The 20,921-nt window shown below is 37.8% G+C and overlaps 1 protein-coding gene across 2 annotated transcripts in view; it reads left to right on the plus strand.

The window, feature by feature from the left end:
• The window catches only part of LOC126191437 (CDK5 and ABL1 enzyme substrate 2), a 172,930-nt gene extending 152,324 nt beyond the window's left edge, over positions 1–20,606 (plus strand). For both annotated transcript variants that reach the window (XM_049932312.1, XM_049932313.1), the window contains 2 exons: positions 255–566; positions 19,544–20,606. In XM_049932312.1, coding sequence (XP_049788269.1) covers positions 255–566; positions 19,544–19,684 — 453 coding nt within the window. In that variant the 3' untranslated portion in view covers positions 19,685–20,606. The remainder of the gene's footprint in view (positions 1–254; positions 567–19,543) is intronic.
• The last annotated feature ends 315 nt before the right edge of the window (positions 20,607–20,921 follow it).

Raw genomic sequence — 20,921 nt, forward strand, 5'->3', positions numbered from 1 at the left:
AAGCAGTTTTGAAATGTATTTTGTCTGTTTTTGATCATGCTAATTTTGTTATTGTTGTAGCAGGTACGGTGATGATGTACGTGATTTTTCAGCAAGATCGCAGAAGACTGGTCTAAGTTTTGTGTTAATATTGCAGTACTATTAAGAAACAAGCTTATAGAAAAGAAAAGTTAATCATAATTATTATTAGCATTAATATTAAATTTATGTTATGTGTGCAATAGTTAACTGAAGAAAAATTTAATATGTTTCAGACATCAGTGATTGACTATGTGCGCCCATCTGATCTCAAGAAGGAATTAAATGATAAATTTAAGGAAAAATTTCCTCACATAAAATTAACATTAAGTAAACTCAGAAGTCTGAAAAGGGAAATTAGGAAGATTGCAAAACAGGAATGTGGCATTGACTTACTAACTGTTGCACAGGCATATGTTTACTTTGAAAAATTGATCTTACGAAATGTTATAAATAAAGAAAATCGTAAACTATGTGCAGGAGCATGTCTCCTCCTCTCAGCAAAACTAAATGATGTGAAAGGAGATGTTCTGAAGATGTTGATTGAGGTGAGATATTTCAGATAATTGATGTTTGTCTTTCTCTGTTCACACATATTTTGTATAACATAGCTAAAATATACTTACAACTGTATCATTATTTCTGGGGACACATTTCATTCTTTCAATTAAATTTATGAAAACTTTGGCAGAAATGAAAGAAATTCACCATTGAATATGAGCTCATAAAGACTTGCTACCTATCTTATCTGATTTTATTTCATATGTCCTCCTTTTTAATTGACTTGAAAAGTAGATTGAAGTGTAACTAAAATAGAATGTATGAAATATGAAGAGTTTTAAGATAACAAAAGAATTAATTCCACATTAATTCTACCAGATAGTAGAAAGTTTAACCATCACAGCTCAACCAAGGAAAATTAGTTGTTTTCTTCCTATATCACAATTTCCTGTGTCATTGATCAGAGATATTCTAGACATACAGTCATTCACTACCTCCAGATCCTTTAGCCTATAAGTGGAATTTGATCTAACTTATAAGTGGAATTTGATCTAAATTGTGTTGATTAGTTAACCATTAGTTTGGTCTTCTTCATGTTTATCTTTAGCCCAAAATTTAAACTAATAGTCTTCACCCTGGAGAACAGATCATTAAGTTCTTCCTCATTTCCTACAGTGACGGTAGTATCATCACCAAAGCAGTGATTGTTGATTTTCGTGACAACAATTGAAATTCCACCATCCAAGTCATTCAGTGTGCCGCTCATGACATATTCTGCATAGATGTTATAGAGCTGAGGTGACAGTATACAACCTTGTCTTACCCCATTTGACACCAGTTATTTATCATCCACTGTTATGGTCGCAATATGATGGTTATAAAGACATTTTAGTAATGATACTAGGTTTTTTAGAACCCTAAACTGATTGAGGACATGCCACAAATTGTCCAATGGGACACAATCGAAAGCCTTTTTATAATCTCTGAAACAATTAAGGCGAGGAATCAGAACTCGTAACTTTTTCATTAATCTATCTCAAATTCGTGATAGCCTCTCGAGTACCTGTACCTGTCACAAATTCTGCTTGATTCATTATGTACAGGAGAACTTTGCTAGCATGTGGTACTAACGTTACAGCCCAACAGCTGAAAAAGTTTTAACATATTACACTCATAGCACACGTGTGCTTCTCTCCCATCATGGCATTCTCTGTTTCACTGAATAGAATGTCAGGTTCTGTTTCTGATTCCACACAAATGTTCACTATTTCTCAGTGTTATTTCCTTTGTAATAAGTGTTGTTACCATCTAACTGTTGCTTCTTTCTGGTCACCAGTAAGACTGCCATTTACATCTTCTGTAAGGAACAATCAAAAAATTTCCATTTGAGGATGATGCGAAGCATATACGCAAGTAGGGTGACCAGATGCAATTGTTTAAAAAGGAGGACAAACAGCTTCAAAAAGGAGGACAAAGGAAGAAAAAAGAGGACACTTCAAACGGGTCAACTGCAGATGAGGATACCACCCGTCAGCTTTGGACAAGTCACGTGACTGCCGGGAATTACCGGTAAAACTAGTAGTTAATTGTTACTGATGGTCAGGTGGTGATTCCCAGAGCAATATTTTTTTATTTTAAATTAAAAATATTGATTGTTGTGACAGTGTAGCATCAATTGTTTTTATATTTACGTGTAGTTTTAAGATTTAACAAAGACGGCAGCCTAAACGCCACTCCTGATTGGCTACTTTCATGTGGCTTGTCCAAAGCTGACTGGTTGTATCCTCATTTGTAGTATTGTCCATCAAACATACATTCAATTTTAATAAATGAGTTTATTATTTATGGACATAACATACATACATTCCTTAACAATTATTGATACTTCTCGGAGGAAACAATTTTTTGCAGAAGTTTAGGCTTACTTTACAGATTATTGTAAAATGACACACACGAAAATTCTTTTAAATTATATTGGACCATCAACAGACCTTTCACTGATTCAAGGTTTAATCTATTCCTCTCATCAATCCACTGTGTGGTAATTAGATAAAATATTCTCAATCCTGGTGCCACCTACTAACAGTGCCTTCGTGCGTGTTTATCACGAAGGCTGTGCCAATAATCCAGATGTCTGATCACCCTGTACGCAAGCCAGTGTGACTTCGATGCTGGTATATAGCACCAAGATGTAGAGAAAGGCCTAGTGTGTCTTCCAAATGGAAACTTTTTGATTGCCCCTTATATCACCCATGTGCTCGATTTGAACTCTTGCCCAATGCTGGTGAAAGGTGTGTATGAACCAAATGGGAAGATGTGGATGAACCATAGTTTAAGGAATGAATAAAGCACAGTTAGTTTTGAGGAATACCGAACGTTTAAATGAATCTGTAAATGAATTTTCACAGAGGCTTGTTAGTTGACTCAAATATCTTTCGGTATTTATAGCAGGCACAAACTGTAGTAACACTTGCACATTGAATGAGGTGGCCTCATGCATTACCATTGTGACGTTCGCCTGCTTTATTTCCCCATGGATTGTCCTCGGTGTCAACATACTGTGTTGCTATACTGGCTCAAAAGTGGGGGTGGAAGTTCAACACTGACTGCTGTAGAAGATGTAGCTGACAGGAGCACATTTGCATTTCACAGTTCTTTACTTTCACTGTTCACAAACCAGCCTCCCAGTATACAAATTTAATATGGCCAGTTAACTATAGTTGAACTTTTGATAAGCCTCATTAATAGGTTGCAGGCAAACAGCCACATACTGCTACAATAGTTTACGGTAGTACACCTATGAGCAGTAGAAACCTAACCACACATTTCACAGTCTTTCAAATAAATTGAACAGACACTGTCATTGCTTCAGCACACGGCCTATTGGTGTAACACTTATTTCACAGTTAAGTTGATGCATTGTTGTTGATCTAACCAACACAGGTTTCTTGTCTGAAACTCGGCCATGGACTGACTTTGTCGGGACCAAAAATCGGGCCCTTATACATTATGACAGCAATAGGCACTGAAACTACACATTGTTTGATGTTTAATTTACATAAATCACAATTAAAACTTAACTCATTAAATTAACTAAATGCATTGAAAAATTGCGTCTTTTTAACAGTTTCTTCTACTACAAGGGTCAAGCTGTATTATTTGTTTAAATCATGAAATTAACAGATACAGTTATGCAAACAATATTTTTGACAAAACTGGAAATTACTGTGGAGTTAATTAAGAGCTGGCTTTGCTAACATGTTTTTGAATAGAGCCAAATGAATACTTCAAGAATGCTATTAGTTGTTCCTCCAAATGTTTATAATTAGTACATAATTGATAATTGTTTATAAGTCAACAATAGAATTTAAGTTACAAAACAGTTACTGATTTCACTATATAACAAAAGGTACTAACTAATAATAGCTGAAATAAATTAGGAAATCAGTTACATACATAAAACTAAGCATAAAATTAGATCTAGTGTTACATTGTTTAAAACTGAGGACCAACCTTTCTCTTTTATGAAAATGCAGATTATACTCACGTATGTTAATGGTAATTAGTCAAAAATGAATTTTAATGAGGCAGATGGCAAAACACAAGAGGGGAGGTAAAAATATACCAGCTTGCTTCATCACATCACCCCCTCATTGGATTGACCAGATAGATATTGCAAATAGCTAACTGGGTGATTCAGTGACCACAGCTGACCCCAGAAATTGGGCTTAACAATCTACACAAAAAAATATTAAATAAGAAATCTTATCAGAAACCACAGTACATATATATATATTTTTTTTTTTTTTTCAAATTTATACTTACATGAAGTGGCCATATGAAAATCCCCATACAAAATATTTACATACAGTGTATTGTACATTTGCACAAAATATCCACAAGTTATACTTCTAATAAAAATTAGGCATCTTCATCATAAGTGATGTCCTTCTTGGATAAACAAGGATTACATTTTAAGATACATATTACTTTGTACAAGTCCTGTCTTGTGAAAAAACAATAAATCCTCATTGGTTGCAAAAAGTTAAATTACACTGCGCATTGCACTTCACATTTTTAGACAGAAAACTTCACTTGCTCAGTGTTTATTATGTTTCACAAGCACTTTCACTATTTTTCAATGAGCTGTTACACATTTTTTCGCCAAGTTTATCACTAACCTGCTGTGACACAAGCTAATGTTACCCTCTGAGAGGATTTATAGTTTTGACCGTGCATGTATGTCAAACAGATAAAAGTATCAGACTGTAATTTTGAATATATACAGTGAAACCCCACTTTTACACTTTTCAAGGGACTTCAAAAAAATTGTGTAAAACGCGGTAAAATGTAAAATGTGGGAAATAGTGTTTTAAGCTGTGAAAGCTACATATAGGATACCCCCTTGCACTTTATATATGATATATGTACATAACAGGCATCAAAAGACTTGTCAGGGAATTTGTTATTCTCTAATAAAGGTTTATTATCTAATAAAAACCGACAATGTAACTGGGATTGATAACTGTCTGGGAAGTGAAAACATTTGACTTAATTTCAAATGTCATAGTCGATGTTTTTGGAAAGCCTGCAGCTGTCATTCATTATTTAAATAATGAAATACTGTGCTAGTTATGTATTTTTTCATGCTGAGCATGACGCATTTCGAGAAATTTTTCTCATTGTCAAGTGCAAATATGTAAATAAGTATTTTGTATGGTGTTTGGATGTGTGTTATTCTGCGTCTCTTGCAATTTATTGATCTTCTTTGAGGTTATCAGGTACTGTGCCTCATCAGTTATGTAGAAAACCACACACACGGGCAAACTATCACTCACATTGTTTGTTTGTTTAACATCACAAAAATACATACGTAAATACTGCACTTGACAACGAGAATAAATTCTCGAAACACGTTTTGCTCAGCATGAATACAATACATAACCAACGCTGTGTTTGCACTAAACACATTTGAGCAACGCAAAGTGAATGACGGTGTCAACTAGCGCTCCCCATGGCCATACGGTGAAATGTTCTAAATATGGTTTGACAAAGGCGTCACAATGATAACGACAATGATGGAACTGCATTTGCTCAGTAGAGACAGTTTGGAAATGGTTTGATTGGTCATGATATCTTCATTTGAACGAACCAAGTTACTCCCATTAGCCACCCAAGCCAAGTAGAGCTTGGCATCGGCGGGAGATACAGCGCAAATTGTTGCAACTTTTACTCATTTACCCATTCAAATCCACGGAATGCATCCTGGTGTCAAGAAAATTAACCACATAATATTTGTAAACCGTACTGGACTGCCAGCATCACATTTTCCCCACAAACATTTTTTCGTAATGCGCAAATTGCAGGAAAATTATAAATATGTTGATGCAGAATCAGGTGCAAATTAAAATTGTGGGCATAGGAAATTTAACGGGACCAATAAAAAAAAATGTCGTAAACGGCGGGAAAATGTTAATTCCGGGAATGTAAAAGCGGGGTTATACTGTATTGCAATTAACAGGAAAACTAAACAGGCTTTAACCTTTGGATTTAGTGAGAGTAGTAAAATCTTATGTGAATGAAAAAAACAAATGGTCGCCAGCCTAATTAGGCACATTAGTTTGGAAATATAAGTTTAAGAAAATTGAATATCAGTTATTGAAGTTATTTTCATTAGTATTCCCTTTGAATAGCACACAGGATACAAACGGACACAGGGCACTCTGAGCTGTGGGTTACAGTAGTTACCAATAATGCACAAACCAATAATCATAGAAAGCAAAAGTGTACCAAACTTATACTAATAACAGCTACAATCAAGATCATTATTTGACTCAGTACTGAGATGTTACTGCAGGAAGTACAGAACTAAAGTTGTACATGGAGAGCTTCTAACATAACTGATATGTAACAACATCTAATTTTAAAAAATACCACAATTACACTGTTTATACTCCCATTTAAAGAAATATGTCAGATTTCCTTAGTACCAATAATATTCCAATTACCTTTCTAATATGAGAATAATATGGTGGGGCCCATAAACTGGTATAGTATCACTAGTCAAACTCTGATTATTTCAGTAGCAAAAATTAATTCAACCAAAGTTAATTCAGAGCTTCAATTGGAATAGTTTATATTGATCAACACTGAGCTCAATTAACTTAAAAAAAATCATTCATGTTAGTAATCGAGGCTAAATTATGTTTCAAATTAGTTTAACTTATTTACCTTTTTTATCGCCTGTGAAGCAGGTATTTTACACAGTAACATTCACACTATCTAGCACTATATTTTTGCAAAAATGATAGTTTACACTAAACTGAGAGTACTTTAGCAAATTTCTAACTAACTTCACTTTTGTGGTTTTAACTTCAACTTTTGCTAATCTTTGCACATTTGACCAACATAAATAAATCACTAGTTCATTTGAAACAGGATACTCAGTTTTATACACACTTAGGAGAAAACCCTGCATATGTTCATGATCAAGATAGAAGTTACGGTTCGAAACACAGATTTATAGCATTTGGATTATTATTAAAATCACTCGCACAAATTAACTGGTCCATGCTCTGATACCTCCCCCCATGACCATAGACCTTGCCGTTGGTGGGGAGGCTTGCGTGCCTCAACGATATAGATAGCCGTACCGTAGGTGCAACCACAACGGAGGGGTATCTGTTGAGAGGCCAGACAAACGTGCGGTTCCTGAAGAGGGGCAACAGACTTTCCAGTAGTTGCAGGGGCAACAGTCTGGATGATTGACTGATCTGGCCTTGTAACACTAACCAAAACTGCCTTGCTGTTGTGGTACTGCGAACGGCTGAAAGCAAGGGGAAACTACAGCCGTAATTTTTCCCGAGGGCATGCAGCTTTACTGTATGGTTAAATGACGATGGCATCCTCTTGGATAAAATATTCCGGAGGTAAAATAGTCCCCCATTCGGATCTCCGGGCGGGGACTACTCAAGAGGACGTCGTTATCAGGAGAAAGAAAACTGGCGTTCTATGCATCGGAGCGTGGAATTTCAGATCCCTTAAGTGGGCAGGTAGGTTAGAAAATTTAAAAAGGGAAATGGATAGGTTAAAGTTAGGTATAGTGGGAATTAGTGGAGTTCGGTGGCAGGAGGAACAAGATTTTTGGTCAGGTGAATATAGAGTTATAAATACAAAATCAAATAGGGGTAATGCAGGAGTAGGTTTAATAATGAATAAAAAAAATAGGAGTGTGGGTAAGCTACTACAAACAGCATAGTGAATGCATTATTGTGGCCAAGATAGACACGAAGCCCACGCCTACCACAGCAGTACAAGTTGATATGCCAACTAGCTCTGCAAAATGATGAAGAAAGTGATGAAATGTATGATGAGATAAAATAAATTATTCAGGTAGTGAAGGGAGATGAAAATTTAATAGTCATGGATGACGAATTCGACAGTAGGAAAAGGAAGAGAAGGAAACGGAATATGGATTGGGGCTAAGAAATGCAAGAGGAAGCCACCTGGTAGAATTTTGCACAGAGCATAACTTAATCATAGCTAACACTTGGTTCAAGAATCATGAAAGAAGGTTGTATACATGGAAGAACCCTGGAGATGCTAGAAGGTTTCAAATAGATTATATAATGGTAAGACAGAGATTTAGGAACCAGATTTTAAATTGTAAGACATTTCCAGGGGGAGATGTGGACTGCGACCACAATTGGTTATGAACTGGAGATTAAAACTGAAGAAACTGCAAAAGGGTGGGAATTTAAGGAGATGGCACCTGGATAAACTGACTAAACCAGAGGTTGTACAGAGTTTCAGGGAGAGCACAATGGAACAATTTACAGGAATGAGGGAAAGAAATACAGTAGAAGAAGAATGGGTAGCTTTGAGAGATGAAGTAGTGAAGGCAGCACAGGATCAAGTAGGTAAAAAGACAAGGGCTAGTAGAAATCCTTGGGTAACAGAAGAGATACTGAATTTAATTGATGAAAGGAGAAATTACAAAAATGCAGTAAATAAAGCAGGCAAAAAGGAATACAAACGCCTCAAAAATGAGATTGACAGGAAGTGCAAAATGGCTAAGCAGGGATGGCTAGAGGACAAATGTAAGGATGTAGAGGCTTATCTCACGAGGGGTAAGATAGATACTGCCTACAGGAAAATTAGAGAGACCTTTGGAGAAAGGAGAACCACTTGCATGAATATAAAGAGCTCAGGTGGAAACCCAGTTCTAAGCAAAGAAGGGAAAGCAGAAAGATGGAAGTAGTATATAGAGGGTCTATACAGGGACGAAGTTCTTGAGGACAATATTATGGAAATGGAAGAAGATGTAGATGAAGATGAAATGGGAGATATGATACTGCGTGAAGAGTTTGACAGGGCACTGAAAGACCTAAGTCGAAACAAGGCCCCGGGAGTAGACAACATTCCATTAGAACTACTGAAAGCCTTGGGTGAGCCAGTCCTGACAAAACTCTACCATCTGGTGAGGAAGTTGTATGAAACAGGTCAAATACCCTCAGATTTCAAGAAGAATATAATAATTCGAATCCCAAAGAAAGCAAGTGTTGACAGATGTGAAAATTACCGAACTATCAGTTTAATAAGTCACAGCTGCAAAATACTAACGTGAATTCTTTACAGACGAATGGAAAGCCTGGTAGGAGCCGACCTCAGGGAAGATCGGTTTGGATTCCGTAGAAATGTTGGAACACGTGAGGCAATACTGACCTTACGACTTATCTTAGAAGAAAGATTAAGGAAAGGCAAACATACGTTTCTAGCATTTGTAGACTTAGAGAAAGCTTTTGACAATGTTGACTGGAATACTCTCTTTCAAATTCTGAAGGTGGCAGTGTAAAATACAGGGAGCGAAAGGCTATTTACAATTTGTACAGAAGCCAGATGGCAGTTACAAGAGTCGAGGGACATGAAAGGGAAGAAGCGGTTGGGAAGGGAGTGTGATAGGGTTGTAGCCTCTCCCCGATGCTATTCAACCTGTATATTGAGCAAGCAGTAAAGGAAACAAAAGAAAAGTTCATAGTAGGCATTAAAATCCATGGAGAAGAAATAAAAACTTTGAGGTTCGCCGATGGCATTGTAATTCTGTCAGACAGCAGATGACTTGCAAGAGCAGTTGAGCGGAATGGACTCTGTCTTGAAAGGAGGGTATAAGATGAACATCAACAAAAGCAAAATGAGGATAATGGAATGTAGTAGAATTAAGTCGGGTGATGCTGATGGAATTAGATTAGGAAATGAGACACTTAAAATAGTAAAGGAGTTTTGCTATTTGGGGAGCAAAATAACTGATGATGGTCGAAGTAGAGAGGATATAAAATGTAGACTGGCAATTGCAAGGAAAGCATTTCTGAGGAAGAGAAATTTGTTAACATCGAGTATAGATTTAAGTGTCATGAAGTCGTTTCTGAAAGTATTTGTATGGAGTGTAGCCATGTATGGAAGTGAAACATGGATGATAAATAGTTTAGACAAGAAGAGAATAGAAGCTTTCAAAATGTGGTGCTACAGAAGAATGCTGATCATTAGCTGGATAGATCACATAACTAATGAGGAGGTATTGAATAGAATTTGGGAGGAGTTTGTGGCTCAACTTGACTAGAAGAAGGGATCAATTGGTAGGACATGATCTGAGGCTTCAAGGGATTAGCAATTTAGTACTGGAGGGCAGCGTGGAGGGTAAAAATCGTAGAGGGAGAACAAGAGATGAATACACTAAGCAGATTCAGAAGGATGTAGGCTGCAGTAGGTACTGGGAGATGAAGAAGCTTGCACAGTATAGGGTAGCATGGAGAGCTGCATCAAACGAGTCTCAGGACTGAAGACCCCAACAACAACAACATGCTCTGATACATATCTGTATGCATGAAGTTAGTGGAGCAGTGGTGAAGTTGTGGTGGCAAGCAACATGGTGATTAACTGTACTCACGGCTCTTGATGTTTGAATGCTCTATAAAATTTCTTCTGGGCAATGGATTTTTAATGTGTTAGAGCCAGTCGTTATTGCCCAGAGTACCAAGCAACAGCCAAATCCACATCCGAGGCACAATTCCTTGCAAAGCAGCTTCCAATTGCTCCCTTGGCATCATTGATGTGTTCCATGCGATAGCTAGACACTGGCTGTGTACTGTTCACACCAAGGATCCGCCCAGTTCGACCACCAAAACCACCTATTACATTGCGCCATGCCACTTCTATTGTGGAGGGACATCTCTACATCTTTTACATTTTACAATACAAGTGCCCTAAGCAAGAACTAGCTTCCGATACATATTGTTTCTCTTATAGATATACATATATTATAAAATTTCATTATTTTTGACAATCATTTATCTTTTTCGATACAAACATCACAAACTTTAAATTTCCTGTCACCAATCATTGACCTTAACTAACAAAGAACACACACTCCATAATCGTAGATACACAGTTACTTAATATAAACGTGGTACTAATTGATATAAGTGTTATAAGTTGTCCACACCTGCAACAGGCCCAAATGGCAGTTAGTAAGGAAATGCACTGCTATCAGTTCACTTGGAGGTGTTCTCCTCCACCACAGTACATGAAAAAATTAGACAAAATATCCTAATTTAGTACATTTACTTCTTCTTCTAACTTATGTACAAAGAAAAAAATGTTTCACACTGGCTGATAGTCATTACTTCATAAATAGATACATTATATAGTTCTCATAACATAACAATAATTAACACTAAAGCTGACTATAGTACGAAAGGTTTGGACTAGTAAAAATTTTAAATCAAGTCCACATTACACTACAAAGCATTGCTCTAAGTCATGACTGTCTGAAACTGGTTAAACTTGAAAGATTTCAATCTCTTTCCCCTTTTTCAAAACAGCAAAAACTCAAGATGTGCAGTAGCATAGATTTACTAATCATTACTTTATGAAAAAGAATATTCACCATCACATAGCTTAATTACTACTCAAATGAAAATTATGGGAATGGAAGTTGTACCAAATTATTGCCCTACTTCTCCACTCAACTCTGAGTACTACTCTCATTCGCCTCACAAAAATCACTAAATGTTACCAAGTAGTTGACCTGTCAGAATATTAGCATCAGTCTAGTATCACAGTTATCATTTAATCGGCAAAACTACTTTTCTTCATCCCAGTATTATCACTTTAAGCTCATAATTCCTCAGAACACTAATAGAAGTTTTCAGATAACCTACAGATCTGATAATGCAGTGTTATATGACTTGTACCTCACTAAAATATTGGTCTTTCTCTTAAGCTCTCTTTCCCAGCTGCATATATCACCGAGATAGTTAAACCACATTTGTCTGTATACATTCATCTTTTTCATTAATCATGTCTGTCAGCTCCATTATTTTACTTACATTTCTTACCTTGTTAGCTAGTGGAGTGCGTTCTCAAAAAATATCCCTACTGCAGAGACAGGCTCCCTAGCCATTAAGACCCTAACATTATTCATTATTTTATTATTTCCTTATTGCTTCATTATCAAATAAATGAACACCTGCTCTGCTTATCCAATGCAAAATTGATTCTTCTGAAAATCACTCCACAGTAACAGGTCCTTATGCTAAGGCAAACTTAACCCTCGTTACCGATCAGACAAAATTATCACTTAGAAAATTTATTATTTCACTGTATTCCATCAAATTTCTTAATATCCTAGCCTGATATACATACAAATCTTGCTTACTCTTTCCACACATTACCTCAGGAAACTATAAAGTTCTATTTCCTTAATGTTAGAAGAGGCTGTACCATGACACACTTCTGTACGTAGATAGCTATCTCCATATACTGATGGCAGTGAATACAAACACTCCTATTGTACCACAATTAATATTAAGATCTGGTATTCAAGATGATATTTGCAGCACATTGCCTTTGATGCTACACCCATGAGCTGATTACTTCAGATGTTAATTATAGTTTTCAGGTACTCTGCACCTTCTGCTCCATATATGCTGACACCTTTCATTTTCTGTTTACCTTACCTCATTGTTTGACATAAATTCTTTAATCATGGTACCAATTTACTTTCTTCCATCCTCTTATGATTCTATTACTTATAACTAACATAACCTAATATAACTAAAAACAAAAGCGCTGGCAGGTCGATAGACACACAAAATTCGAGCTTTCGCAACCCCCGGTTGCTTCGTCAGGAAAGAGGGAAGGAGAGGGAAAGACGAAAGGATGTGGGTTTTAAGGGAGAGGGTAAGGGGTCATTCCAATCCCGGGAGCGGAAAGACTTACCTTAGGGGGAAAAAAGGACAGGTATACACTCGCACGCACACACACACATATCCATCCGCACATACACAGACACAAGCAGACATTTGTAAAGGCAAAGAGTTTGGGCAGAGATGTCAGTCGAGGCGGAAGTAAAGAGGCAAAGATGTTGTTGAAAGATAGGTGGTATGAGTGGCGGCAACTTGAAATTAGCGGAGGTTGAGGCCTGGCGGATAACGAGAAGAGAGGATGTACTGAAGGGCAAGTTCCCATCTCAGGAGTTCTGACAGGTTGGTGTTAGTGGGAAGTATCCAGATAACCCATTCCACATCAAACGGTCCCTTTCCTACAGCCTAGGTCTTCATGGCAAACGAATCTGCTCCAGTCCGGAATCCCTGAACCATTACACCAACAACCTGAAAACGGCTTTCGCATCCCGCAACTACCCTCCCGACCTGGTACAGAAGCAAATAACCAGAGCCACTTCCTCATCCCTTCAAACCCAGAACCTCCCGCAGAAGAACCCCAAAAGTGCCCCACTTGTGACAGGATACTTTCCGGGACTGGATCAGACTCTGAATGTGGCTCTCCAGCAAAGATACGACTTCCTCAAATCCTGCCCTGAAATGAGATCCATCCTTCATGAAATCCTCCCCACTCCACCAAGAGTGTCTTTCCGCCGTCCACCTAACCTTCGTGACCTCTTAGTTCATCCCTATGAAATCCCCAAACCACCTTCCCTACCCTCTGGCTCCTACCCTTGTAACTGCCCCCGGTGTAAAATCTGTCCCATGCACCCTCCCACCACCACCTACTCCAGTCCTGTAACCCGGAAGGTGTACACGATCAAAGGCAGAGCCACGTGTGAAAGCACCCACGTGATTTACCAACTGACCTGCCTACACTGTGAAGCTTTCTATGTGGTAATGACCAGCAACAAACTGTCCATTGGCATGAATGGACACAGGCAGACAGTGTTTGTTGGTAATGAGGATCACCCTGTGGCTAAACATGCCTTGGTGCACGGCCAGCACATCTTGGCACAGTGTTACACCAACCTGTCAGAACTCCGGAGATGGGAACTTGCCCTTCTGTATATCCTCTCTTCTCGTTATCCGCCAGGCCTCAACCTCCGCTAATTTCAAGTTGCCGCCACTCATACCACCTGTCTTTCAACAACATCTTTGCCTCTTTAATTCTGCTCGACTGACATCTCTGCCCAAACTCTTTGCCTTTACAAATGTCTGCTTGTGTCTGTGTATGTGCGGATGGATATGTGTGTGTGTGCGCGCGAGTGTATACCTGTCCTTTTTTCCCCCCTAAGGTAAGTCTTTCCGCTCCCGGGATTGGAATGACTCCTTACCCTCTCCCTTAAAACCCACATCCTTTCGTCTTTCCCTCTCCTTCCCTCTTTCCTGACGAAGCAACCGGGGGTTGCGAAAGCTCGAATTTTGTGTGTATGTTTGTGTGTATATCGACCTGCCAGCACTTTTGTTTGGTAAGTCTCATCATCTTTGTTTTTAGATATATTTTTCCCACGTGGAATGTTTCCCTCTATTATAACCTAATATAATATATACATAAATAATACTGGAGAAACCTTTTCTAAAATATTCCTTTACTAAAGTATGCTGCTGCACCAAATCACGACAGTCAAAGAAGTAATGTTTCTGACTCACTTATAAACTACAGATAGGATAGGAGAAGAGTTTGACTGCCTCAGGAAACATGAAAAATGAGACTGACAGCTGGGGTAAGCATTATCGCTACATAATTAATCCAACACAGAATGTTGAACCCCCTACTTGCTAATTGCACAAGAAATTAGACTCAAATATTACATCAGTGCCGAGATTTTGAATCACCAATAAATTGCACTCCAACAGCTGTCCTGCCAATTCCACAGTTAATAGTACCTCTTGTTTCACACTATTTGATAGCTTACCAGTAGTGCCATTAATTTTTATTCCAGAAACATGCATCACTGCTATACTGTCTGTATTCTTAATAGATTCAAAAAATGCTTGTGAAATGCCATTCAAATCACTACCACTGTCCAGTAAACGCTTAACATGTTTACCATGTACTCTTGCTGTTATTACAGTGTGTCACACTTCCTTTTTACTTACCATGTGATCTTCTCCAGACAACAGATCCTCATTAATCATTTCCGTGGAAAAACTATTATCTTGCTTACCAAAATGATTCACAGGCCAAGCAAATTTTTTTTTTTTGAAAAACTTTTTTGCTTTGATAGCTGATCTTTATAGATTTTTGAGCTGAATCCAAACTAGCCTTAGTTCACTTGTATCACCCATAGTTTTTGAGCAATATGCTTTTTTTTATACTGTATAGTATAAAAATCCTATGCTATACGGTAAACAGGGAAATTAATGAAACACTTTGTTACAACATAAGCATGGTTTGTATTTACAGTAAGCTACTTAAAACAATGATATGTGTTAACAGAGGTTTCAGTAGAGTCTGGAATTGGTTTGTATTTTCTTTCTCTTTTTTCTTTGAAGCTTCTGGTGTAACTTTTTCTATGATGAGTCGCTTGCTGAACTTCTTGAGCTGACTACCTTAATTTCTTTCTTCAGTTCATCCTTTAAGCTAGTCATGTACGTTTTTTTTACTACTTATGTCTTCTTTCATACTATTTTCCACCCTACTAATGTCTTCCTTCATACTACTCAGACTACTCGTAATTTGCCTTGACATCGCTTTCAATTTTTCATCTGCCATAAACTTTTGCCCTTGCTGACTTTTGCTACTAGGTTCCTCCCACTTAACCTTAATGGCTTCATCCACTTCAGTACTGTTTTTGACCATTTTGCTCCCCTCACCATACATTGCAGATGATGCTTTATCATTTCATCAACTATAGAACTTTTGTCTCCATCATTCAAAGTTACACTCATGTCTAATTTATAAACACTATCGTCTACAGAACCAGTCCCCTGTTGTCCATTCACACAGTCTTGTTCATTAAGGCCACTCATTATGTATCACTTAATATGAAATAGCTTTTGCTGTGAAATTACCTTATCTTTATTCACTCTTCTTCTTCTTCTTCTTCTTCTTCTTTTCCTGCTGCTCCTGCTGCTGCTGCTGCTGCTGCTGCTACTGCTGCTTCGGCTGTCATCTCGATGCGTCATCTGCACGTCTGCTACAAGTTGTAATTCTCTCGGTGAGGTGTCTTGTTTGGATGTGTCCACAAATTGGCTGTTCCTGTACTCAATGGCTACTTCCATAGAACCCACTCGCTGATGATTGGCTGCTTTCATACTGTGGCCATGAAACCCCAACGTTGATTGGCTGTAGCATCTCCTCCACTTAAATCACTGTAAATCACTCTAGTTCACTGTCAAAGTTCATGAGTCCTAGTTTATTGTGCCCACATACAATAAACCTCACCCACAGGGGCACAATATGTGACATTCACAGTTGAAATGTATGTCTACTTTTGATCATCAGCATCATTTTATGTTTGAATTTCATTTTGAGGTTTTCAAAGTGTGTAAGCCTGTACCATGCTTTTTCATATACAAATACATAGTTAGTTTCATGTTCCATGTATCATTTTCATGATGAATTGTAATTATGTAGAATGAGTCATTTGATATTAGCGTCCTTCCTTTAAAAAAAAACATGCCTCCAAGCTGATAATTTATTAGCTTTTTGTTTGTTGATTAAAGACAAACATGTTAATCAGTAATTTCTACCCATCACCATTTACACATTACAACAATACACACATCAAAATAAGTTTTGGATCACCCCAGTACCCAGAACTCTTGAAGATAGACGTTGACTGTGGATATTGTATCACAGACACAATCCCTTAATCCCTTTGACTGTTCAGAGATGTCACTAAACCCGCCAAAAGAAATAAATAACCATGCATGAGCAGTGCCTATTAGACAGGGGGTCCGACAGCTGATCAGTTCCAGTCATTCCACCAGGAAGGAGGTACACAGCTCGTGTTGTCTGTAGTTCAACCACACCTAGACGGTCAATACCGCAGTTCGATCGCGTCCGCATTGTTACTTTGTGCCAGGCAGGGTTCTCAACAAGGGAATTGTCCAGGTGTCTCAGAGTGAACCAAAGCGATGTTGTTTGGACATGAAGGAGATACAGAGCGACAGGAACCATCGATTACATGCCTCATTCAGGCCACCCAAGGGCTACTTGAGCAGTGGATGACAGCTACCTACAGGTCATGGCTCGGAGGAATCCTGACAGCAACACCACCATGTTGCATAATGCTTTTCATGCAGCCACAGGACTTCGTGTTATGGCTCAAACTGTGCGCAATAGGTTGCATGATTCACTCCTGACATCCATGGCGAGGTCCATCTTTGCAACCATGACACCATGCAACGCTGTACAGATTGGCCCAACAACATGCCGAATGGACCGCTCAGGATTGGCATCATGTTCTCTTCGCCAATGAGTGTCGCATATGCTTTTGACCAGACAATCGTCGGAGACGTTTTTGGAGGCAACCCAGTCAGGCTGAACACCTTAGACACACTGTCCAGCGAGTGCAGCAAGGTGGAGGTTCCCTGTTGTTTTGGAATGGCATTATGTGGCGCCGACGTACGCCACTGGTGGTCATGGAAGGTGCTGTAATGGCTGTACGATACGTGAATGCCATCCTTCGACCAATAGTGCAACCATATCGGCAGCATATTGGCGTGGCATTCATTTTCATGGACGACAGTTCGCACCCCCATCGTGCACGTCTTGTGAATGACTTTCTTCAGGGTAACGGCATCACTCGACCAGAGTGGCCAGCATGTTCTCCAGACATGAACCCTATCAAACATGTCTGGGGTAGATTGAGAAGGACTGCCTATGGACATCGTGACCCACCAACCACCCTGAGGGATCTATGCCCAATCACTGTTGAGGAGTGGGACAATCTTTACCAACATTGCCTTGATGAATTTGCGGATAGTATGCCATGACGAATACAGGTGTGCATGAAGCAAGAGGATGTGCTACAGGGTATTAGAGACACCGGTGTGTACAGCAATCTGGACCACCACATCTGAAGGTCTCGCTGTATGGTGGTACAACGTGCAATGTGTGGTTTTCATGAACAATAAAAAGGGCGGAAATGATGATTATGTTGATCTCATTCCAATTCTCTTCTGTACAGGTTCTGGAACTCTTGGAACCGATGTGATGCAAAACTTTTTTTTGATGTTTGTAGACAGTCTCCTGCAAAGCAGGAGGAGTTATCGGTGTGAAATGTTTTCAGTTCAGTTTCATATTTTACTTTTGCTGCGTTTCATGCATTTTATATCACTGGGTAAATGATCAAAACTTTTGGTTGTAGCATTGTGAACCCTTGTTTGAGCTACAGGCAGTCTTACTGTGGTGTAATGAGTGTCACTTCTTTCTTCTGGTATTGTAATTATCTGCAACATGTTCTTGTTGAAATGAAATGCAGTGGATTATTTACAACTAACTTCATGAGGGAATAACTGTACTGTGAAATGGATAGATTGCTACTCACACACCGAGCAGCAGGCAGGCACAACAAAAAGGTTATTTATAAACATTTTTAGCCAAAAACTTCTGTTCTAGCCAGAATATTTTTTAATTAAAGAGGGAGAAAATGTGAACAATGAATAATTGTTGGTGGGAAGAGTGCAAGCATAATTCATGTATACAAAAGAATATATTGCTTGAACAGTTCCACTTAGGAATGAAATATGATTCTTTTAAACTTTGTAGATCTGCTATTTGTAGATACCTTTTTACGCACCCACAGTAGAATGGAGATACAACAGTTTCCTTCATTTGGTGTCCTCACGTTTGAGAACACACATTGTACAGCTTCAGATTTTTTTTCCCCCCCCAGCTGTTAATCACTACCAACCAATCTTTTAAATAGTAATATTAATGGATAATCCTGGTTGGAATACAAATAGTGGAACAAGTAAAGAATATCACTCTTCTTATACCTGACGGGCAAGGGATAGACACAATAACAGAAAAACATGAAAGGAAACGTCTTCAAATTTTCTGTCTGTTTACACGCGCGCGCGCACACACACACACACACACACACACACACACACACACACACACACACACACACACAGAGAGAGAGAGAGAGAGAGAGAGAGAGAGAGAGAGAGAGAGAGAAGTGTGTTCATAGTTCATACAGTCAGCATTTCATCCATTCTACCCATTTTCTCTGAACTTGAACCATATTCCTTTCTTAATGTGCTGCTGCTCTCATCAATTGTAAATAACACTTCTGATGATAATTATTTGATTTGCATCATAATTTTTTAATTCACTGCCTTAGACATTTGTGGAATTATTCTTGAGAAATAGAACTTGGGTTACCCAGGTTATGAATGAAACATACATTCTTTGAGACTAGAGAGATTCTCAGAGCATCTATAGTATAACTTTGAATTCCTAAGTGAAAATTTTGTGAGAAAAGATTGTTGGTACTATGGCCCATATGGTGATTCACTTTTCTTCTTCATTCTTTTGATATTCTCAGTGTTTATTTTTGATCAGTTTTGTAAGTTTCCTTTCTTTTATGTATGTGATATATTTGCTTGTAGGCAAGATACCAATTCACACTAACATTTGATGTAATCTTCCATGATTTGATACTCTCATCATAGATACACAATGGCTATGAATGTTTCCTCTTTAAATCTTTAATTATTGGTTTTCCCTGTTAATGGTTTTGCTGGAATATTATGCTATTTGACCTGTGTAATTTATTACGTTTCAGAAAACAGAAAGCGTGTTCCGACTGAATCGCAAGGATTTGTTGGCGTCAGAATTTGCTGTTCTAGTTGCACTGGAATTTGCTCTGCACCTGCCAACATGGGAAGTCTTCCCACATTACCAACGCCTTGTTTATGAATCCTGACAGTTGCTGGAATCTTCAGTACCTACAACTTCAGCAATTCAAGAAAATCTGTGCTACAGAGGAGTTGTTTAGTGGCAGTCATTTTTCAACAGGATGAAAGTGCAGGGATGTTTGAATACTTAGACTATATTAGTGTGACAAAAAAGAGCACCAAATACATTCATGCTGAATAATATACACAAAGGAAATGGAAAATTTCATTTTACCAGAACTCTGTAAGAACAAAAGTTTTCCTTTTAGGAAGTGATAACTACATATATTTGGTATATCGATATATATTTTGTTTTTCCTTTAAATTATCTGCAATTAAATACATGTTTTGTTAAGAGTAATTGAATCATTCACAATATAAGACAGAAGGATGATATCTACTTATCACAACTGTATAATTACACAGGGCTAGCAGACAAACAAGAAAAGGTGACAAAGTTGGCAGTTCCAAAAGAAATATTGTGTTTTCTTGTGCCAACCTCTTAGCCTTGCTTGAGTTGTTTCAGATCCATTGAGTAATAAGTGAGTGATATCCTAATGTTTTATGTATTTGTAATGTTCATTTTTTACTTTTTTTTATTTTTAGTTCACTTAAGTACCAGTCAGTTTTGCATTTGTTTTTTATATGTCCATTGTACTCTTATCACTCATCTTGACGTATTATTTAATCTTTGGTTCCTGTGTTTTAAGTATGGAATTGGTAGGATCAAAGGGAAATAATGGTATAGTATTATATTTTAAGAAGTTTTTTTTAGTTAAGATATCCCATAGTGGTGCATTCATTTTGTTTGAGTGACCTTTTCTATAAAAGTGATTTCATGAATAGAGAAGAGAGGTTCTAGTCAGTAGTTTTAAGTATGTTATATTAATTGTACCTGGTATGGTGTAATAACTATTAAAAATGATTGAAAGATTATTATTTGTCCCTTCACATACTTGTTTCTGTTGATTAATCTACTGAATAAATATATAATACATCAATTAAAATTAAACAATGGAAAATCCAGGATGGAGTAATGATGTATTATGAAAAGGATAGATTGCCGCTTACCATATAGTGGTGCAAACACAGCTCACAAGTCCACAGTCTCTGGCTGCTGAGGTAGTTGTGTGTGTGTGTGTGTGTGTGTGTGTCAGTCATTCTTTTCATTGTGGCCACCTGCAATTCAATTAAAATTAAATTTTTAATTCACCCCCATCACAGAAAAAATTAAAGCTTTACAGTTATGATTTTTTTTAAAGTATG

Source organism: Schistocerca cancellata, chromosome 6 (assembly GCF_023864275.1).
Source record: "Schistocerca cancellata isolate TAMUIC-IGC-003103 chromosome 6, iqSchCanc2.1, whole genome shotgun sequence".
In the NCBI taxonomy this organism is placed as follows: Eukaryota; Metazoa; Arthropoda; class Insecta; order Orthoptera; family Acrididae; genus Schistocerca; species Schistocerca cancellata.